This window comes from Diabrotica virgifera, chromosome 8 (assembly GCF_917563875.1).
Source record: "Diabrotica virgifera virgifera chromosome 8, PGI_DIABVI_V3a".
Taxonomy (NCBI): domain Eukaryota; kingdom Metazoa; phylum Arthropoda; class Insecta; order Coleoptera; family Chrysomelidae; genus Diabrotica; species Diabrotica virgifera.
Window position 1 is genome coordinate 197,284,942 of NC_065450.1, and position 24,313 is coordinate 197,309,254.

Below are 24,313 nucleotides of genomic sequence, written 5' to 3' on the forward strand. Positions count from 1 at the left end.
TTTACCAAATCTTCTGGAGGCATAGGATGATGGCGAATAGTTATTTTTAATTCATCCCATAAATGCTCGATAGGATTGAGATCTGGGCTGCATGCGGGCCATTCTATCAATCCAACCTCTATTTTAGATATGTTTATGAGCCAATCAGTGGTTTTAGTTACAAAAACTTGCGCAGCTCTTACAAGAAAAGAGATATTTGGATAATCCAAAAACAAAATCTTAGGGATACCTCCGAGATAATATGAAAGGAGTATGAAACAAAATCAGCTCTTCAGTTTTTCCACAGAATTTTTAAAAGTTAGGAGAAAATACAACGCTTCTATTCGCCCCCGTATATTGTTATCTAAGTAAAGTTTTTTGTTACCGTAAAATGGGGTGTAATTTGACGAAAAGTTCGAAAATGATTCCAACATGCTTATTTTTTTGGTTATTAATATGTAAATTTTATGCTAATTCTGTTCATTGTAAATGTATATTGAACATATTTTATGTAAAAATTAAGAGTTTTTTTCTTGTATATACCAAAAACGTGGCTTCGAAATTATTAACTTAATTTGTAAGAAAACTTAAACTTTGTTATAAAAATCATTATACCAGAAATATTATTGGCAACTGTTGGTAATATTTCAAAGAATCATTAACTGTAGATAAAAATACCAGTTACTAATTTTGAATGAATTTTTAAGTTTCGTTACAATCTTATTTATATGGCCTGATATTCTTGACGAAGAGATGTTCCTCTAAGTAACAAAAAAAAGTATCAAATGCGCCAAAAATTTGCCGAAGAGGCGAGCTGTGTTTTGTTTTGGGTCTGCATATAATTTTAAATAAGTAACTTTCTTTATGTAATAAAAAGTTGGTTAAAATGTTTATTATACATTTAAAATCATTTTAGTGTGTTTATCTTCACCCCAGTTAACTAAAAATCGTTTTTATTAAGTAAAACCATAGAGTCAACTTCACCCCGTTCGGGGTGACCAAAGACGCAATTTATTTTTTCTAAGTTTGGTTTTTTAAAATACCCGTTGTTTTTTTTACTAAAATTAGAGTTAAGACCTATACACATATTATGCAAAAATAGATGATACATTTTATTTTGCTATCTAGAAAATATCTTTAGTTGAAGTTGAAAAACGGTCAACTACACCCTACTTTACGGTACCGGAATAATAACAAACGATATCGATACATGTACCTACAAACTGATGCAAGAATCTTGAAAATCGGAGTACAAATAATAAAGTTATAGGTTGTCAAACTTAATCAAAAATTGTTAATGGCGGAATTTTGTGCCGGTGGGTGTATTTATCTTTAAAAAAAGAATATTAATGCTTACTTTGGTTTGGCAATGCTCCAGCATCTCATGTATATCTCTGAGTCGCTCTTCGCTCTGATATTGCACTTTCTCCTCCATATCAGCCATCGCCTGCTTCAGGTTCTCCACTTCGTTTTGATGGAGCTCCGTCAGGTCGTTGATTTGCTCTTCCAACCTTTCACTTTTGAACCTCTCCTCCTAATGCCAAAAAAAATATTATTTACAAAGGTATTTACAAGGCTAATAAATAAATAAATCAAAAAAATTATTAGATACGACATATCTAATAATTTTTTTATTACGATGTTGTTTTATTGACGAAGGAAAGGCTTTTGGTAGTATTGTCTATAATGGAAGATATATACTTAGATGGCAGTTGATGGAAAAATGCAGGAGTAAAGAAACAAATGCTCATAAGGTATTCTATGATTTTGAGAAAGCATATGATACGAGTTCCTCGAGAGATTCTGTGGTGGGCACTCAATAAGAAAGGAGTCCCTGGTGAATATGCAAAGATTGTGAGGGATATGCATGAGGGAGTAACGACTAGTGTTAGGACAGGTGTGGGAGAGACTGATAAATTTCATGTGAAAGTAGGATTGCACCAAGGCTCTGTGCCTAGTCCCTATTTATTCTCATTAGTTTTGGACCAGATAACAGCGAAACTACAGGGTAACATTCCATGGTGCTTAATGTATGCTGATGATGTCGTGTTAGTAGGAAATAGTGAAAGAGACTTGGAACAAAAACTGGAACAGTGAAGGCAAGCTCTGGAGGAAAAGGGTTTAAAACTTAGTAGGACAAAAACAGAGTATTTGGAATGTTCATTTAAAGATGGAGTTACTACAAATAAAATGGTATTTTTGGATGGTGAACTGATTGTAAAAAGCCATAGTTTAAGTACCTGGGATCGGTATTACAGAGTAATGGAGAAATGGATGGAGATGCATGCAGTAGAACTAGGGCTGGATGGATAAAGTGGAAAGAAGCGAGTGGTGTGTTGTGTGACAGAAAAATTCTAATGAAGCTGAAGGGAAAATTCTATAAACAGCCATAAGACCGGCTATGATGTACGGAACTGAATGTTGGGCAGTGAAGAAGAAAGAGGAACAACGAATGCATGTGGCGGAAATGAGAATGCTTAGATGGATGAGTGGATTGACAAAGAAGGATAAAATTAGAAATGAGTATATTAGGGGAAGTCTAGGTGAGGCACCAATTGATGCCAAAATGAGAGAGCATAGGTTAAGATGGTTTGGTCATGTTCAACGTCGAGACGTTAATCACCCAATACGAAGAATTGCTGAAGTGCAGATTCCTGGAAGGAGTAAGAGAGGAAGACCAAATAAGACGTGGGGGGAGACGATTAGGCAGAACATGTTGGTAAAGGGGATTAATAATGATATGACCCAAGATAGAATTGTATGGAGAAATGCAATTAGAGAGGCCGCATAGGGATAAGGCAAAGATAATGATGATGATGATTAATAAACTTTTTACACTAATATAGAACCATAAAGTAAACGCAAAGTTTTTTCACTTATCTTACCTGTAAGGCGGAGTTGAGGTCGTGTATCTCTTGCTGTAACGACTTAATAATATCAAAACTTTCTCTAAAATTGTCTAATTGTTCTTGCACTAATCTAATTTTCTTATTTACATCAGTATATTTGTCATGGCCCTCTCTAGCGTACCTGAAAACAGAAAAATACTCAAAATATGTCGTAGATAAAAAAATGTAAGGATAATCAGAATATTCAAAAAAATTCAAAATTTAAAATATTCAGAAAAATCATTACCTTCATGACATTTTTAAAATACAACTTGGAGAAGGAACTTGTCTTTAAACTTTTTTACTTCATATATTCATATGTATTGTTTGTGTTGTAAAAAAAATGTCTGTAAATCCAAAAAATATACTGTTTAAAAGTTTAAGCAGATTGTGATGTAGGTAGATGATGTAAACTTTATGGGAAGAACCGTAAGAGTCACCACAGACCTTTATGTGGAGCTTGAAGAAAATGAGAAAGAAATAGGGCTATCCCGTCATTGAAGTAGTAAAACATCTCACATACATGGGCGTACAGACAACTGAGGACGGTAGCGAGGATGAGGAAATACTGAAAAGAATAACGCTTGCTGACAAAGCACACTTCTCTCTGTCACAGGTGTTTGGATCCAAGGACATCCATATGGAAAAAAGTTCAAAATATACAATGCTCTTCAGATAAAACTATCCACCTTAAATAACTTTTGAACCACTGATTTTTAGAAAAAATGCAACCATATGTCAAATAATACTTGAAGGGGGAGACACTTGCTGCCTGTCTTCCACCATGTAATCAAGTCACACTACAGCTCAGATGTTACCTAGGGCATTTTGAGAATATTTAAAACATCCATGCTTTATTTGGCATTTTAAACTGATGTTTCCTTAACGGACCATGTTTATAGGGCTCTGACCCTCATATTTTTGTAAAACTATATTTTGGTGGTTAGGATGTATCAACTTTACGTAAGCACTGATGATGACTGGTAAACCAGTCGAAAACTAGTTATGTATTTGTGATGTAGCCCTTTTTAGGGATTTTAAATATACCTTTTATACAGGATTTGCTGTTTTTGTATTACATGGTATACAGCCAACTGCAGGAAAACTTTTTCCTTGTGGATTTTTAACATTATGCCATATTTAAGCTTGCTGGACAAGGCACCCCTTCACCCCTCGTATCATGCCTTTATTTTTTCGCTACCTCCTTTTTTATTTTATATTTGGATTCTCCTTTTTGTGCTGATTTTAAAAATGTATAACACATGATGCTTAAAGTGATTAGTTTATGAGAAAAATAAATACAAATGCAAGGAAATTGGTTTGAAAGAAAAAATATTTTTTTGAAAAAAATGTATGCCATTTTTATTCAGTTGCAATGCGAAGGCAAAACTGTCTTAGTTTTCACTTAAAACAGAGAGCGCAAACCAGCACTCTAAATCGACGATTTTCGACTCTAATTGGTGCCATCATCAGAGAGGCGTGGATTTGCTGCTCTCTGCTCCAAGTGACGAAACTCCGAGAGCTTATCCCCGCATTGCAACTAACGACATCTGGCAACTGAAAGTCAAAGGCTTAGGTAGATCTTAAAATCTTAGGTTGAAAGCTTTAAAACTTTGGTTTTAAAGCTAAAAAAAGTTGGTCTGTGCTAATTGAAATGGCAAGTACCTAGTTTTTTCGAGCAGGGAAGCATGTTGCTCTTTAGGCACATACATAATTTAATCTTGTAACATCGACTTGTAGTCACAATATTTTATCAAAATTTATAATGTAAGCCATATATTATGAAGTTACCACCTTCATTGGTGTGCTAGTTACAACTACTTTGCGGAATGCACTGAAGATGTTCTGTTCAGAACGAAAACGTTTTGCAATCCATGTGGATGACTTTTAGATAGTTTTTAAATAAACGATTTTATACCAAAATACAATTTGAAGTTTTTTACTTCTGTATAGGTTTTTTTTTTGACTTTCAGTTGCCAGATGTCGTTGGAAACCTACTCCATAAACGTCAGTTGCAATGCGGGGATAAGCTCTCGGAGTTTCGTCACTTGGGGCAAAGAGCAGCAAACCTACGCCTCTCTGATGATGTACAATCATCAGAGTACAATACATACAGTAGTACAATCTATTTTGAAATTTTTCTCTGACATTCCTTAAGAGCAAACAGTAGCGATCAACAGGTAGCAAAAACGCGTTCCAAGATTGTGGCTGTAATTTTGAATATTTTTTCGAGATATTTGGCACACGTATTCGTAATATAATAAAGAATGGCCGTACAGAGCCCAATTTGAAAAATATATTAATATGTGGAAATTACTCTGTAATTAAATACAATATTAAAAAAACGAGCCTGTACCGCCATTAAGAAGAACAAAAAAATACACTTTCTTCAAATAAACTTTTTTATCCGATGCCTAGATTTTGTGTCATTTTGGAACTACTAAAATTTTTTATTTCATTAGCAGTTCCAAAATGACACACAATCTAGGCATCGGATAAAAAAGTTTATTTGAAGAAAGTGTATTTTTTTGTTCTTCTTAATGGCGGTACAGGCTCATTTTTTTAATATTGTATTTAATTACAGAGTAATTTCCACACATTAATATATTTTTCAAATTGGGCTCTGTACCGTACCGCCATTCTTTATTATATTACGAATATGTGTGCCAAATATCTCGAAAAAATATTCAAAATTACAGCCGCAATCTTGGAACGCGTTTTCGCTACCTGTTGATCGCTACTGTTTCCTCTTAACACATGTGGAGTTAATTGTCGACATTAATCCTATATTCTTTGTCTTAAATCATCCAGAGATTCTCGTTGAGTAGCAAAATTTTTGTCTTTAAATACCTCCATAAGAAGAAGCTGATCTGTCGGTACGCCACTGCTTTGGCTGTAACGTAATCAATAAGAGCGAGAGATATAGAGAGTTGTGGAAGTGAAATATACCAACTCTTCGGAAAATTAACAGTAATTGAAACAATAAAATACCCATAGAAATATACCGTAGAAGAGGCTAGCTTGGGGGAAGAAATTAATAAGTAATAAAAAATGCCTTACCTTCCTATACTATCACTCGTAACACTACTACATTCGCTACCGTCATCGCTGACGAACTTCCCGCCTGAATGCTGTTGGTGCGGGTGCGCGGCAGCGCCCGGCGCCCCGGCCGCGCCCCCCATAGAGCTCTGCGACGTCGTGGCGTGTAGAGTGGCCGGCAACGTCGCCGATCCGCGATGGTGGTGGTGGTGATGGTGGATCTTGTCGCCGTGGTCGCTGCCTCCGTTGGTCGGTACGCCGCTGCCTTCCGAACCGGTCGGACCGCCGCCCGATCGACCTCCGGTGGAATCGCCGGCTTTGGTGGCACCGCCGCCTTCTCCTGGCCCTACGTACCACGCTACGGATTAAGGGGGAGCATACGTTAGGGTGGTGTGCGCATGTGTAAGTGCCAAGCGGGGCCATGCAGTCATTTAGTTATGCTTATGTACAGCTATATTCTTTCGTATGCATTCTGGTTCTAAATGCCGAAAACGTGGTCATGAGGTAAAAAAGGTCCCTATCTAGTGATTTTCATCTTTACAGTTGTTTTCTCATACTATCGTAGAGCCGTATCACGCAGGTATAAGGGTCAGACCAGAAGTATTCTTATTCATAGCTCAGGAACCAGTGAGCCTAATGCGACCTTCTTTTGGCCGACAGTGAAAGTGAAAAAGGACGCGTTTATTGAAAACGCTGTAAAACGAGATATAGTTGACTTAGAACAAATGCATAAACTTTGTTAATGAATAAACAGTCAACATATACTTAAAATAACCAAAAATTTGTAAAAATATATACAAAAAGTTCACAATTCTGCATAATTCAGCGATTAACGTTTTTAATCTCAAAACTTATATATTTATGTAGTAAGAGTAACAAGATACATATTGGTTTGGAATTATATTTGTTTAGCTGCCTTTGCAGTGCTGGCAACTGTTTGAATACAAAAGTGTTTGTGTTAAAATTTTTACTACCACATTTCAAAAAAGTATCCGTGTGTTATATGTGTTGCAAAAAATTTCCGCCATTTCCTGTTTTTCTGAGAATGACAGATTCGTAATCATAGATCTTAAAAAGCCTTTAAATTATCAAACTTTAACTTATTATGCATTATAATTAGTATTTTAAAATTCTTTCATATTCGATCCGCCATTTTGTTTTTATTTCAAAAAGAAGTTGTATTCGTAACCAGCAATTTCAAAAATCTCTTGTTATATAATTAAAAAAAAATGTGTTTAAAATAATATTTCCGATTTATCTCGGCCATATTGGACCCGTCATTTTTTTTCCATAAAAATAATGTAAGATTTGTAATCATTAAGCGCCGGACTCCACTTGCGATTGTTTTGTCGCGAAGATTGAACACACTGTTTCAAAAATACAAGTCAATCCATGATTATTTAGTCGCAAATGGATTGACTTGTATTTGAAACAATGTGTTCAATCTTCGCGACTACAAATCGCAAGTGGAGTCCGGCGCTAAATCTCTTTAAATCGCCAAAAAACCCTTAAATTACCTTTGGAAAAAATATTGCGATTTGATTAATATTTTCAATTTCTTTTTTTTTTTCAAGTGTATGAACAATATACGCTTTTAAAGGTTCATGACCACGTTTTAGGCATTTGGAACCACAGTCGTACGGTCCCGAGTTATATATCCTCGAGTACCAAGTAAGAAGTGACTCGCTACACCTTTATAGGCAAAATAGGATTGAAAATATAGTGAAAAGACTACTCGAATACATTATTTAACCTCTTTATATTATAGATAAAAATATGTAAAGACAAAGGAGAATCAGCACACAAAGAACAGTTTTTAATACGCATGTGGTAGTAACTGTCGAAATAATATTCTATAGAAAGTATACAGCAGAAGTGGCAAATATCCTAACATAACATAAAAGTTCAAATATCCTAACATAACATAAAAGTTCAGTAACTCCGGAAAAGAACCAAATTAATATAAAGATACAATGAACTGCAAATAAAATCATTCTAAAGACACTGAAACATATAAATTCATTATACTAATAGTCATTGGAAGAGTTTTATTAGATAAAAATAAGTGAAGGCAAAGTGTGTTATAAAAACACGCAAGAAAGAAGAGGAACAAAAAAAGTATAGCCTGTCTTATATTTTGCCAAACAGTTTCTTATAGTTTAAAGGTTAAAAGCATGCCAAATTAATAGCCCTACAGGCAGAGGAGAAAGATAGTAACATTTTATTCAAAGTTGTCACAAAAACTCGCAAACAAGAGTCAAAAATATGTCACATACATATACAGTGATGAGCGCGCTAATAACCGGCAAAATAACCAAAAGATAGAAAACATATTAAGTTGTGAGATAAAAACAAGAAGAATAGTGTAGGTGGGAAATTTAGCGAGAAAAACCTATAAATTTACATTCTATTTACTGTTTCCCACCATTAGACGTATCAGAGGAGTATGCCAACTAAAATTGTCACTGGCACTGTGGCAGTTGCGAAACTCGTCCAATACGTCTAAAAGTGGGAAACAAATAGAATGTAAATTTACAGGTTTTTATCGCTAAATTTCATAACTCTACTAGTTTCATTTCTTTTTATCTCACAACTTAATATGTTTTACATCTTTTGCGTTATTTTGCCGGTTAATTATTAGCGCTCACATCACTGTATATCAATATTGCATCCCTGTGCCTTAAATGATAATTTAATGCCATTTGTGTTACTTAAAACATCGTTTTGTACATCTAACAACTTTTGGCATTCGATTTATTTTAATGATTTAAATTTAATATTGACATTCTTATGTGACAACTTCGAATAATAATTTAATATTTTTGTAAGAGATTCGTTCATAAAAAAAGTCTCCAATTATAATCTTACTTGCAATAAATCATTTATTTTGTTGCCTTTATTTTGTTATTAGTGTCTCACAGGGAATAAATTCACATGATTTGACAAAAAACTAGGCATCCCTGGAATATAATCAGAGCAAGGCTTATTTTTTATGTTGAACGCAACTCTGCGCACCCAAACAACACATAACGCGGCAACAGTCTCCAAGCATTCACACAGACAGCGTTCCCTACCAGCCGAAGGAACATGACAGAGATTGACGATCCGGACGATTAGCTACATAAATGCTGTTGCAGAGTTGTTTCAACTTCAATGTAGTCCTGAATTTAAATCAATCATTCGTTCAATTTGTTTTAACTCGAAGGCTTACTGCAATGGTGTTGATTTTTGCACAATTTATATTATGTCCATACATCATACTGCAGAGTCCATTTCTAAGCCCATCAGACACTAAGGCGGGTCCATTGTATCACCCCTATCATAAGGACTAGCATTTCTGGGAACCAGGCTGCTCCGGGCTAATCCTTCAGTAACCTTGTAACCTCACAAGTCTCTTTATGAGTAAGTCCTTCGTTTGGTTTGGTTGCGTAAAAGACGAACACAGATCTGCCACCCCTGGTAGGCCAGTGCCGGGCACTTCCAGAGGACCTGTGCGGAGGTCTCCTCCTTCTTATGGGTCATCCGACATCCAACCAGATGTAGATGCTGCGTAAGCCTACAGTGGCCGGTAAACATACTGACCACGAGAGAGTATGTTCTACGGTTTAGAAGGATAAATTGGGCTATAAGACTTGGATGGCCTCACTATGTGGAGCCTAGCCTGTGCTCATGCTAATTTCTTAATGTTATATCCCACTTCATATGAATAGTGAGTCGGTGATTCATCATGTACTGCTGTCAAGGCAAGACTGTACTATTACTGCAGTATTATCGGATCAAATATCTCTCTCGCTAGTTCCATCCCTGCTTGTGGAGTATTGAGCGCTTACGCGTTTCTTGGCCGGGTCATTTTTATACTAGAAGACTTTTTTTATGAATAAAATTAGTATGTTCATGCAAACACCATCAATAATCCCACACTTATAAATTACTTTATCCAATATACTAACGAAAAATATATACATCAAAATTAAACAAAAACTACTTTTATTTAAAAGTGTTTGCAGTGAGGAAAGAGGCAAATTATTTATAAAACGGTTCAAATGTTATAAAAACTAGGTTTTAAATTCGGTCTGTGTATCTGTGCATACGGAGCTAATAGACGCAACTGAACTTAAAACGTCAAATATCTGGTAATTAGTAACCGTTGATGACACCTATTGTGCGTCCCACCTTGACTTTACAGTAGTTCTTATGACTATGACCAACAGTGATGCCAAATTTGATCAAAAACAGGTTTTAAGCAAACATACTTTTTTCTATAGGATAACTATTAATAACTTAGGAATTAATATTATTGACATTTTGTGGCTCTCAGGGGTTCTAAAAGATTTTTTTTGAAAAATACCTTTATGCGAACAAAATAAAAATAATATTGTATAAAACATTTATATAATAATGTATTTAATCGCATAAATATGTCAAACCTCAATAAATACGTAGGTAATACCTACAGAAATAATTAAAATACATTTAAACTATATAGTATTTTAGCTTCTTTCTATAATCCCATCTTCCCCACTTTCACTGCCTCTGTCGTAGGGTGTAAACACATTAAAATTACATTAATTTCATCTTGGAAATCAGTCATTAAGAATAACAATAAACTGCAATTAGGATCCAAATTTTCCAAATAAGCAATGAGTTACTCAATACAATGTTATCAGTATTAATTTTAAGCTTATTTAATATTCTTTGTTATAATTTAATTTATTTTGGTGAACTGACCATCAACAATTATACTTTATTTATTCTCAACTGTAGGACCTGGTAGGACAATATAAAACTTTACTTAAACTTGACTGACAATATATTTTATATTTTTCTTGACATTACTGCAGAACTGTCTATACTGTCAATACATAAATTAACAACCATAGAACAACATCCACTTTTAATGTTGAATATTCTAACATTCTTAACCAAAAAAAGTTATTACGCATAATATCGATTATAAAATTGCTGATAACTTTTCGAAAATGACTATCACTCACAAAAAAACAATGAAACATATTGTTTTACTTGACTGTAACGGGTTAGCTTTAATTTAACATTTTTGGGGACCTACATTTTTAGGACCTTGGTAATGTCCGATTGAAAATTCTTTTGAAGAAAATCGGCATCGCCGCGCTAAAAGCTCCCATAAGGATTGTATTGCCGTATGTTCGTGTACTGTAAAATCAAGGTGGGACAGACATTAGGTCCACTACTACATACCAGAGAACAGAATGAACGCACGGCAGTGGCTTGAAGCCGACCAAAATGCTCCGAATCGGATTTCACCCTGTATGTAATAATTTTTCAAATAGTTAATACGGCCATTAAAAAGAGCGTAAAAATATTTTTTAGGAAATATTTTTAACTGTTTAGTTATGTTAATTACCATTTATTAAGTGCAAAACGTATCTTCACATGTACCTATATGCGGCAGATTCGTGCAAATATTATAATAATTATTGTGCATTTAATGGTAGAAGCATATAATTTGGACCACATATACTACACATATAGAGGTTCAAATTTAGATACGGGCCATCTCAGTTTTTGTTCCTTTTACAAAAATGGCGGGCATTCAAAATGGCGACTTTACATATGTGACTAATAGCACGATAACTTTTGAACGAGATGTTAGATTTTAACCAAATTTGATATAGGTTCGTTTTTTGATGAATAATATCGAGGTACTGAACCGGAAGAATCGGTTTACCAGAATTTGTGTTATTACTGTTTTTTTTTATGTAAAAATATGTTGTTCCTTTTTCAATTATTTCACCCCGTATATATTAATTTTTCAAAAAGGTGTTACCGGCGTTGAAAAGAGCGTAAAAATATTTTTTAGGAAATATTTTGAACTCTTTAGTTATATTAATTACCATTTAATACATGCATAACGTATCTTCACCTATGTGCGGCAGATTCGTGCAAATAATAATATACGAATTATTGTGCATTTAATGGTAGAATCATATAATTTGGACCACACATACTGCACATACAAAGATTTAAATTTAGATTCCCAGGCCATCCCAGATTTAGTCTTTTACAAAAATGGCGGGCATTCAAAATGAATCCGCCGCCCATAGGTACATGTGAACATACGTTATGCATTTATTAAATGGTAATTAACACAACTGAAAAGTTCAAAATATTTCCTAAAAAATATATTTACACTCTTTTCAATGGCGTTATTACCTTTTTAAAAAATTTATATATACAGGGTGAAAGAATTGAAAAAGAAACAACATATTATTACATAAAAAAACAGTAAAAACACAAATTCTGGTAAACCGATTCTTCCGGTTGAAGACCTTGATATTATTCATCAAAAAAAGAACCTATATACCAAATTTGGTTGAAATCTGAAGTTTCGTTCAAAAGTTATCGTGCTATTAGTCACATATGTACAGTCGCCATTTTGAATGCCCGCCATTTTTGTAAAAGGAACAAAAACTGAGATGGCCTCGTATCTAAATTTGAACCTTTATATGTGTAGTATATGTGGTCCAAATTATATGCTTCTACCATTAAATGCACAATAATTCTTATATTTGCACGAATCTGCCGCATATAAGGTACATGTGAAGATACGTTTTGCATTTATTAAATGGTAATTAACATAACTACAAAGTTAAAAATATTTCCTAAAAAATATTTTTACGCTCTTTTCAATGGTGGTATTAACTTTTTGAAAAATTAATACATACAGGGTGAAAGAATTGAAAAAAAAAACAGCATATTTTTACATAAAAACCAGGAAAAACACAACTTCTGGTAAACCGATTCTTCCGGTTCAAGACCTCGATCTTATACATCAAAAAAAGAACCTATATACCAAATTTGGTTGAAATCTGAAGTCTGGTTCAAAAGTTATCGTGCTATTAGTCACAATGTATAGTCGCCATTTTGAATCCCCGCCATTTTTGTAAAAGGCAAAATCTGAGATGACCTCATATCTAAATTTGAACCTTTATATGTGCAGTATATGTGGTCCAAATTATACACTTCTATCATTAAATGCACAATTGTTTCAAATATCGGCTGCACTACTAGTAATTATCAAGAAATAAACTAATTCTAAGTATAGACTGTTGATTTGACAAACCAAAACTATGATTAAGTTTTGAATAAAAAGTCACCTCAAAAACTCACAGTGTGACCTAAGCGCTGGTTTAGTTAATGTTACAGATTTCAACGAAAAGAAAATCTCCGTTTTTATAACATTTGAAGTAAAAGTTGCATAGTACTATAAAAATAAAAATGACTTACTCGACATCTGGCTTATGTTGTCAGCACTGCCGAATTTGTTCTTGATCAAGTGAGCAAATTCCCTCGGTTTGGACATCACAGAACCACCCACGTAGCTGATACCGTCTCGGATATTCCCACCGACATTCCTATACGGAAAATACATAAATTTTTCAAGTTATAAAATAGATGAAGTGTACAATAATCAAAAGTGTAGGTGTCTTTCATTAGATCAGTCAATTATACAAGAATAAAAAACCGCTAAACACCGTAAAAATGAGTGGCGCATACAATATTCCAGCTACAAAAGATCTGATATGAGTATTACATGGCACGAAAATGTGTTTTCATTTTGATAGAAAATATAATTCTATTTTTCTTTTAAAATATTTCGGCTGCCCCAAGTAGAAACACTGTATATCCATTTTTTTCAAAATCGCTTTTATTGCATTTTTGGATATGGGGTGTTATTATCTACCATTTACGAAGAAAAAAAAAATAAAAAAATTTGCAGAACCACAATTTATGGTTGATATGAAACACTGTATATCACATTCCAACTTCACTTTACCAATTTAAAACACATTATATCCATATTCCCAAGTATAAACACTGTATATACAAGATATACAGTGTTTTTATTTAGTTTTGGGATTTACAGCGATTTACCGTGGGAATCATAGAGTTTACATTCGCCAAAACTCAAGACTGTCGATATCATCAAAATTATATTTATGTTGTTTATATTCGCTAAGACCGTTGAAGTTGCAATCATTACACATTTTTTAATGTGTAACGTTACACGTGTGTAACGTTACACGTTACACACTAAGGCCGATGCCGCAGTGCAGGAAGTTTGCTAGGATGGTGGATGGTAGATACCCGCCTGGCGACCATCCAGCTACTTATACCACGAATAATACAACGACGGTAGCCGCAGTGGCCTCCCACTACCATCTACCCACCCGGTGGTCCGCCAGGCGTCTATCCACCCATATCAGATCAGTCGTGTTTGATAATCCATCCGGATAGCCTCGCTATGGATGAAAGCGTAACAAGTATTTACTTTGTATAAAAGAAGGGCAATTTGGGACCCAGCAGACCACTATGTGACGAAACGTGGCTTAAAATATCTGTTTTATTTATTCTTTGCAGTTGCATTAAAAAAATCCATTATTCAAGTCGGGTGAATTTAAAAAACAATTTTTGCCTTTAAGTCGATTTTTCTCCACTTTCTGAAAAGTTTAGTGAGTGAGTTTTACCTCTAATATGACGATATGCTAAAAAAACAAACCAAATGTAACGTAACAAATGAAACAAACGATTCCTCAGCAGTCAGTTGGATACTGACTTCTGACTTCATTTCACTCTTTCACTGCGTCCAGGATGAAACGACCCTCCACCATCCACCTTTAAAATCCACCCTCCAAGCCACCATCTAGCATCCTGCAGTGCGGCATCGGCTTAAAGGTTACTCGTTACACACCCAGGTATATGTCAAATTGAAACTTAAAGAACTAAATTTGTTTTGCTAATGTTTATTTATCATTTATTGATACAATAGTAATATTAAAATTACGAATACATTATTTTATTTCTTAAAACAACTTATTTCTTTTGTCAATTGTCATTTTATACTTGGGGTAATTTTTTACCCCCGTTGGTCATCCGTGTAACAAAAAAAGGTTGGTCATCGGAAAGTTAAAATGACAAGATCAAATATCCTACTTCTCCCAGAAGTACGATGAACGCACAGAAAATCACCCCAACGCATGGGTCAACCCCTAATAAGACGTCCCGTTAGCGAAGAATAAGAAGGCATCTTCCATGTGATCTGCCTGTGATATTTCGAACTTTGGTAGTTTTTGGTGGTTTTATAGTGGAGTGTTGTGTAGTGGTTAAGTTTCCAAACTCAACCTTAGATAAGTAAAGGCAAACTGTTACTGGTCAGTTTTCCTAAATGGTTTGTTACTGTCATTATCATTTGCCTATTGTAAAGTTTACATACTGCAAATTAAACGGGATGTTTAAACAAATCTTAGTGCAAAATAACGACCAAAATAAACAAAAAAAAAATCCGAACACAGTGACTAGTGAGTCTGTACCCAGAATCGGATCACCAAAAAGAACGCCACGACATCAATCCACCTCTAACAATCTTTTTTCGTCCTGTATCGCTTGAATCGGTTCCGGTATTTTTACTTGCAATATTTTTTTGATCGTATAATGATTATTATAGGTAGTACTTACTTGAGTCCTTGGCCCATATCTCGCAGAACTTCCCGTGGCGGTCTATGACCTTGAGCAGGACCATGCGTTTCCAATTCGTGGACGCGTTTTTGATAAATATCTAACTTTTTTTGTAATTGCGAAATAACTTGTGCACTTTTTTGATTCTTCTTTTCGAACACAGCCTTAATTCTTTGGACTTGTTGCTTGTCTGCGTTAGCTGCCAGCTTCAGGTATTCGTTCACGTTATCTGGAAGATAATTATATTAAAACTTTAAAAAGGGTAAACTCTTTAGGTGGCTGTATACCTTCGATAAGACAACGTAGAATGAAGTAAACTGTTTGATTACTAGCAGGTATTGAACGAAACAAGTAATAAAATCAAAAACAAGCAATAAACACTAATTACTACACCTGCTTATAAAGTTTTTATCCCTTCTGATAGAAAATATTTAGAGAACGTGGAATTTCTCCATAAGCGCAATACAATAATACACAAATTCAAATTGGTTTGTTGCTAAATAATTCAAAAACGAAACAGCGATGTCGATGTGTGCACACACTTTTCTGGTCTCGATGCATCTCATTCCTTATCGCAGGGGGAAAGAATTTCTGGCTTCAAGTGGTAATACCCCGAACCCCGAACGTCGTCACCGCGATATGTGGTGTTTTCTATACGGTCATAGAAAGGAACACGGGTGTCGACATGGGTAAAAGGGATATGATTTCGAACTATTCAAACGACCAAACCAATTTATGGAATTTCAAACATAAACACTTGTTGTATGTAGGTATATATGAATTTATTAAAAATTCTTTAAAATTTATCCACAAGGTAGTGGAAAATTACAAACACAAAACGTTTTCGGTCTAAACTGACCATCATCAGTGTGAACCTGGAAATAAGTAAACCAGTTATTGTGGTCAGTTTAGACCAAAAACGTTTTGTGTTTTACTGTGGTTTACTTATTTCCAGGTTCAAATAAGTGGTTTACTTATTTTCACACTGACGATGGTGAGTTTAGACCGAAAACGTTTTGTGTTTAACTGTGGTAAAAGTGTTGTGTTTAAAAGTGTGAAAACGTTTTGTGTTTTGTTTGCTTCATTCTACGTTATAATTATATTATTTATACACTACCGTCTATGTCATTTCTGTCTAAAAGGATACCCTCCGTTAAGATGGGCAAAATGCCCTCACTCCCAAAATTAAATGTTTCCAATTTTTTTACGTTTCTATGTGATTAAAAAATAACACTCAGCTCATTTTTAATCCCCCACCCACTTTTCCCACCATCAAAAAATATATTTTTTCGTTTTTATTGTTTTTATGTGGGTTGCAATCAATTTAAAAATTTTAACAAATTCACGAGGTCTTTACAAAACATGTTTATTTTTCATAGAGCTGTAGGTTGAGTCTACAAAATCTCAAAATGCATTTTAATTTTTATTTTTTGAAAAAAGCGTATAACTTTCCCTACTATCCCGCCACCCCTGTTTCCCCCTGTCCTAAAAACGTCATTTTTTCGATTTTTTTAGGTGGGATGCAGTTCAAAAATTCACAGGCATAATTAAGGCTTATACAAAACATGTCTATTTTTTATATAGGTACTGGTAAGTTGAGTATACAAAACCTCAAAATTCATTTTTTTTAAAACGTATAACTTTTTTGCAAAATGTCGGCAAGGCTTTTGTGTACTTTATGAAAAATATATTTCTAATTTTTTTCAGATTTTTCCGTAAGGTGCGCCACCTTCAAAAACCAGAAAAACCTTTTGGGGGTTTCAGGTGATTTTCTCCATTTTATAGACTTCAAAATAGATCAAATCACCATTTTTTTAATGGTTATACAGGGTGCGGTAGATAAAGTAAATTTATTTGAAAACTGCAAGAGATAGGCATAGGGAATACTAATATAGATCGATAGGGAGAAACCCATTCTCCTAAATTAATAAATCACGTTAGGTTGTCCCATTTGAAAAAAAAAAAGAAAATAGGAAATTGGGCAAAAATTTAGGATGTCGGTTATATGCCAATTTTGACAGCACCTGTATAATGAAAAAGGCAACCTTACACTGTAATGTAAATGATACGTGGTTAATAATTTCTTAAGTATTTAAACTTTTATTCAATTTACATTAGCATTATAGAGGATATTGAACTTTAAATTATGTATTCTTTTTCTCATGATCATCTTTCAGTGCGTCACAGTTTTTCGATTTCTTTCTAACGCATTAAATTGTATATGACAGAAAAAAAGGCACGTCGGTAATTACTTTGGTAATTATTCTAGTTCGGTGATTATTCTAGTTGTAGATAGATGGCGCCATAATAAAAAAAATAATTTTTTTTTTAATTAGATAATAATATTACAAATATAATCTGTATAATTTATAAGACTATACAAATCAAAGAAAATACCATTTTATAAATTCAAGAAACACATTTGATATATTTTTATTCCAAACTGAAAATAAAATGTGACAACTGTCAGATTTAACTAAAATGTCATGTAAGAATAAAATGTCATAAATGTGTATTATCACGGACTTACCCTTTTTCGTATCATTTGTTACGCACTGAAAAATGCTCATGAAAAGGACAATACATAGTAAAAAGTGTAATTTTCATATAAAAACCATTATAACTCAAAAACGGTATAGGAAATAATTTGTACTATATTCACAATAGGTATAGTGAAGTAATAAGAAAAATATTTAAAATAACGTGAATATTTCTAAAATTAAAAAATATACAAGGTGCCCCATTAAAAAAAATGAAGTTTTAAGCAACTATAACCGGAAGTAGCAAATAGATGAAAATATTTTCATTAAACAAACAGTTCACTCTTCAAAACCCAGTCATTTAAATTTTCATGATTTAGTTACCTTTAGTTCACGAGATATTTCTAGGGGTATTTGCCGCACCCTGTATATAATTTGTAACAAGTCCTTTCTTTAAGACATTCAAAAATTGGGCGAAACACGTTCAAACCCCCCCCCCAAAAAATCCAAAATAACCGCCACGTTTTTGGGGGGTTTGGCAGTAATAAACTATTAAAAAAAACCTTGATTTGATCTATTTTAATACAGAAAATCCCCCACAACGCCTAAAAAACCAGTTCTTCGGGTTTTTGAAGATGGCGCACCTTACGGAAAAATCTGGAAAAAATTAGAAATATCTAAGGAAAAGATATATACTTTTTTCGAAAAAAGTGCATTTTGAGGGTTATGTACACTTAACCTACGGGTCCATAAAAAATAGACATGTTTTGTATTAGCCTCAATTATGCGTGTTAATTTTCTGAAATTTTTAAATTGATTTGAGAAACGAAAATTTGCACCACGTTTTTCGTGGTGGAAAGAGTGGGGGAGGGGAGGGGGTGGAGGGGGGGGGGTGAAAGGTTAAAAAGAGTCTTATTTTTTATCATATAGAATGCAAAAAAAAATTAGAAAAATTAACTCTGGAAGTGAGGACAATTTGCTTAACTTAACGGGGGGTACCATTTCCTTCTCGTCCACACCATAAGATGTTTTGCCTTATTGGAATTCATCAGATAGTTGTGGCTCGAAGACTACCCACGAAGCAATGAAAATTCAAGGAGAAGAGACGTACGATGAATATTAGCCATTTTAGGGTCTTTAACATTTTATTCTGGCACTTACCATCCCTAAGTTTCTGCTCAGTCCTGATAAGATCCTTCACCCGAATAATCTTTGTCCCCAATTGCTCCAAAATGGCGTTCGTCTTGGGATCCAAACTGTCGGTGTCGTCCTCCTGTTTCAGTTCGTTACTGCCGTTCGACATAAAGGAGGAGGGATAGTCCGAGGGATCGTATTCTTGCATAAGGGCGCCCCCACCGCTGTCGTCCAAAAGGTACACTTGGTTCAAGGAATCGTCTAGATCACCCGTTGTCGTGACAGCGGTGGTGACGGTCGGGCCGCCGGATCGGTTCAGGCTGGAGGTGGGGGACCGATGCTGACGGGAAGGCCTCTGGGGCGGTATGCCGCCTCCGCCGATGCCATCGTGGCTCTGAAACAAAACACATTTATCAAACGTCATCAAAAAAACAAAAATATCGAATTGTATACAAGAAAACGTCTTGATGCGCATCGTTTCTTCTACTATTCAGATATACTAGTGTCTGCCACTAATGCTGTCAAATACAAGATTCCAAATGAATTTACGAATTGCCTTGTACAAGCGGCCCACGATCTTACATAGGTCAAACAAATTGAAGAATTCAAAAACGAATATACGAACATTTCATCTCCGTTCGCAATTATAAATCAATTTTTGAAACCAAGAATTTTCGGAAGGGATACATGGATTGACTATCTAAAAAAGCTGTATGTAAAAGGAGAACAAATGAAGCTAGAACCGGAAACACTAGACATTACACACAGAAAAGTTGTAATGATACGCCGCGAACACGCACCAACACTATAACCGTACGAGTTCCACAGTCCGCGCAGATGCCCCACTCATTTCCACTACTCCGAAACAGCACAGGCAAAGGGATACTTAAGGAGGCCAGCGAACCGAGATTCTCCAGTCTTGAAGAGACAGCTCTGGGCTCCACTACCAGCCAAGCGAGGTGAGCGAGGCAGGTCGAGTAGCGAGTCACCGTAGTGACGTGATCTCGCAAGTTAAGGCAGGCCAACTTGAGCAGCAAGGTGTACCGTGTTGAAGTAAGTTGCGACTCATAATTAAACGGTAGCAAGCGAATTGAGGGAGCTCCCAATAAATTTACATATTTTAATCGCGTGACTGTTTTGCAACTTACACTGTACTGAGGTGTAAGAATATTTCGGATTGTTATTAATTTTGCTTTTCTTTTACAGACGTCTATCCGGAGGACTTCGCTGCAACGCAGCGACAAATAGAACTGTATTTTATTTTTTATTTCTTTTTGATCTGTACATTGAATATACTACAACGACAATGGGATAAGGTTGATCAATCTATGCGAGGAGTATGAACTTAAAATATACAACACATTCTTTGAACATAAGGATATCCATAAATTTACTTGGTACCAACATACACGTGGACTTAAGTCAATCATTGACTATCTAATCTCGAGATAAAATGCAAAATTTAGCATCCAGGATGTTAGAGCTTTCAGAGGGGCTGATTGCGGATCAGACCACTGCTTAGTAATCGGTAAAATTTATGTTCCATTTATACCGACACAAAATAACTCCGAAGAAAAAAGAACACAAAAGGAATTCATATGATCCAGAAATAGAAAAATATAATATTAACAGCTTACAACATGAAAGTACACGATATCATATCTGTACCATAACAGACTTGAATTGAACAGAAACTAAGTCAAGAACAAAGAACAACCGAAGAAGAATAAATATAATCACATAAAAACAAGAAGCACTAGAAAACGGAAAGAAACCAGAATGGTGGGATAAAGATATCGAGAAGAAAAAACAACTTCACCTACAACGTATACAAAATCAGGAAAACGTTGAGATTCAACAACAATACAGGGACCTAAATAGACAAGTAAAAAGAGAAGTGATTAAAAGAAAAAACGCAACCTGGATAAAAAAATGTGAATACATAGATCAACAATTAGGAGGAACTAGGAGTTCAGAAGCATGGAAGATGATAAAGAATGTCAGAACATCACATAAAGGTGGGCACACAATTAAGAGTATATCTGATGCCGAGTGGGAACAACATTTTAAGGAATTATTGGTAGAAAAACGACCACAATACATAGCAAAAAATACAAGAAAAAGAGATACAGAGTGAACACGAAATAGAACTAGATAAAACCAAAGTGGAAGAAGCTATTAAAACTATGAAATCCCGGAAAGCATCCAGAGCTGGAAGAATTAATCCTGAATTAATAAAATATCGACCACCCAAACTATGGGATATGCTTAAAAATCTTTTCGAAAGATGCCTGAATGGAGAAAAAGTACCAGATGAATGGCTAACATCACATATTACTCCCATACATAAGAAGGGACCTAAAAATAACCCCAAAAACTATAGGGGAATCGCAGTCATCAGCACCATTGGAAAATTATAGTCCAGGCTATTAAGAAATGAAATAGAACAAGAAATTCAAGGAAAGCAAGCTGAAGCACAAGCTGGTTTTCGTGCGGGACGTTCAACGGTATAGACAAGGCGAAAACGGCGGGTTCGTTGGGAAAAATATTTCCATAAGACTTCTTTGCATAATTACATTCGTGAGGCATCCTAGAATAAGGTTCAAGAAGTCGCCTACGTGAAAAGTGGGCCAAATTTTTTTTAACAATTTTTTTTAATCAAATTGCAAAAATCAATATTTTTGGCCCGGACATTTTTTTTTGTAGGTTTTTTGGACCATTCTGGATAAAAAAGGTCTCTTATAATTTTTCTCTAAAGTTGATCGTTTTTAAGTTATAAGCAATTTAAAATTGAAAAAAAAACGAAAAATGGCGATTTTCAAGGCTTAATAACTCGGTTAAAAGTTATTATTATGAAAGTCAGAAAGTGACTAAATCAAAGTTTAATGCCCCCCTACAAGATCCTGAAGAAATTTTTGTCATTATTTTATAACTAAGCTGTTATTTTTAAGTAATAATAATGAGCGCCAGGCACGTGGTAGGCGGCCGTAAATGTGAGTGCAAGTAAGATGCACAATTGGACTGCCGGAGTGGCATCTCTCTCGCACTCAGCATTTACGGCCGGCTACCACGTGCATGGCGCTCAATATTATTACTTAATAATAACAGCTTAGTAATCAAATACTGACAAAAATTTCTTCAGGATCTTATAGGGAGGGCATTAAACTTTGATTTAGTCACTTTATGACTTTCATAATAATAACTTTTAACCGAGTTATTAAGCCTTGAAAATCGCCATTTTTCGTTTTTTTCAATTTTAAATTGCTTGTAACTCGAAAACGATCAACTTTAGAGAATAATTATTATAAGAGACCTTTTTTATCCAGAATGGTCCAAAAAAACCTACAAAAAAATTGTCCGGGCCAAAAATATTGATTTTTGCAATTTGATTAAAAAAAAATTGTTAAAAAAAATTTGGCCCACTTTTCACGAGGGCGACTTCTTGAACCTTATTCTGGGATGTCTCACGAATGTGATTATGCAAAAAAATCTCATGGGAATATTTTTCCCAACGAACCCGCCGTTTTCGCCCTTGTCTAGTAGACAATCTCTTCACTTTAAAAATAGCACTAGAAAAAAGAATACAAAGAAATCAGGAAACCCACATCGCTCTTATCGACCTAGAAAAAGCCTATGATAGTGTCCCCATAATAGAACTATGGAATTCAATGAAAGACATCGGTATCGATGGAAAACTCATACAAGTAACTAGAATGTTGTATGAGACCACTAACACCAGAATCAAAAACGGCAAAAATTTCACTGAGGCATCCGACAAGGATGTTGTCTATCTCCCACTCTCTTTAAAATATACCTTGACCAATCCTTACAGAGGTGGACAAAAGCAGTAAAACCGATGGGACTGAAAGTGGGAGACGACTCCCTAGTTGTTATAGCCCAATCAAGATGACTTCAGCTATATGATACGGAAGCTAAATGAGCATTACCAACAGGCAGGATTAGTAATAAATATGGATAAGTCAGAATACTTCATAGTGGGAAACGAAGACATTAAAAACCTACCATTGGAATAAGGACATATTGTTGGTGTGAAACAATGCAAATATTTGGGAGCTATATTTAACAAACGAGGAAATAGTGAAGATAAAATACAACACAGGATCAATAAAGGTAGAAGCATCACTAGATCCCTCAATTCAATTTTATGGGACAAAGATATCAGGAAGGAAACAAAGAGAAGAATATATGAAAGTATAACGAAGAGCGCTACAATCTACGGTGCAGAAGTTTGGGACAGAAGTGCAAGAAATAAAAAGAAGCTACTTAGGACAGAAATGGACTTTTTGAGGAGAAGTTGTCAGGTTTCGAGATTAGAACATGTAAGAAATGAAACAATTAGAGAACGTATGAAGGTGGAAAAAACTATAATAGACGATATTGAAAAGAGACAGCTGACATGGTTCGGTCACGTTAAAAGAATGAATGAGACTCGCTGGCCGAGACAAATATTAGAGTGGGTCCCACCGGAGAGAAGAAGAAGAGGACGACCACGGAGAAGCTAGAGGGACAATATTCAGGAGGCAATGGATTCGAGGCAATTAGATGAAGATATGTGTTACGATAGAAAAAATTGGAAGCTGGGTATGGAGAGGCGGCGACAGCCGTAGAAATCCATTATATATATACATTGAATATATCGCCGCCGCCTACGAAAAATATAACTCCGAAAAATGTCGTTAAGAGTAGAACTTTCAATGAACGCCGCGAAAAATATTATTTTCGATTATATGATTGTGAACATTATAATCCCTAATAAAGTGTTAGCGAAAAAATTTATTTTTTGAGGAGAATTAGCAAAAAAACATCATTTCTGTTTGTGGGTCCACGAAAATTATCATTACTAAAAAGTTGTCAGAAATAATTGTTTTCGCCGGCAGAAACAGAAAGGGAAATATTTGTTTTCTTCGACATCTATTATGAACTAAATCTTTTCGTTATAAATATTTTGGGAGTTATAATCTTCGCGGACACGCATATACAAAAAAATTGTATCGCCAACACTTATCAAAGAGTTATTTTTTCACTGGAAATGTATTAGGAATCACATTAATCATAGGTACCAGCGATATATACATTGGATATACGTATATAAACATACAATAAAAATTTTTTTGGGGAATGCAGTCAATAAATTTTTGGGCTATTCAGTGAAACACTTTGAACTTATTAGTCGAGCTTTCGAAAATTTTATTTTCTTTATATTACATTCCAACAGTCATTACATATTAACAATCATATAAACATACATATACATTGAACGTGGTTTAAGCTATCACG

General features: G+C 34.8%; 1 protein-coding gene across 6 annotated transcripts in view; it reads right to left on the reverse strand.

Annotated features, from left to right (window-relative positions):
- LOC126889258 (transmembrane and coiled-coil domains protein 2) overlaps positions 1-24,313 on the reverse strand; it is a 165,189-nt gene that overhangs the window by 8,367 nt on the left and 132,509 nt on the right. For 5 of the 6 annotated variants that reach the window (XM_050657365.1, XM_050657363.1, XM_050657362.1 and 2 more), the window contains 6 exons: positions 19,043-19,409; positions 15,402-15,630; positions 13,173-13,300; positions 5,928-6,264; positions 2,865-3,009; positions 1,337-1,513 (listed from right to left, as the gene is read on the reverse strand). In XM_050657365.1, coding sequence (XP_050513322.1) covers positions 1,337-1,513; positions 2,865-3,009; positions 5,928-6,264; positions 13,173-13,300; positions 15,402-15,630; positions 19,043-19,409 — 1,383 coding nt within the window. The remainder of the gene's footprint in view (positions 1-1,336; positions 1,514-2,864; positions 3,010-5,927; positions 6,265-13,172; positions 13,301-15,401; positions 15,631-19,042; positions 19,410-24,313) is intronic. The other variant, XM_050657364.1, reaches the window with a different exon arrangement.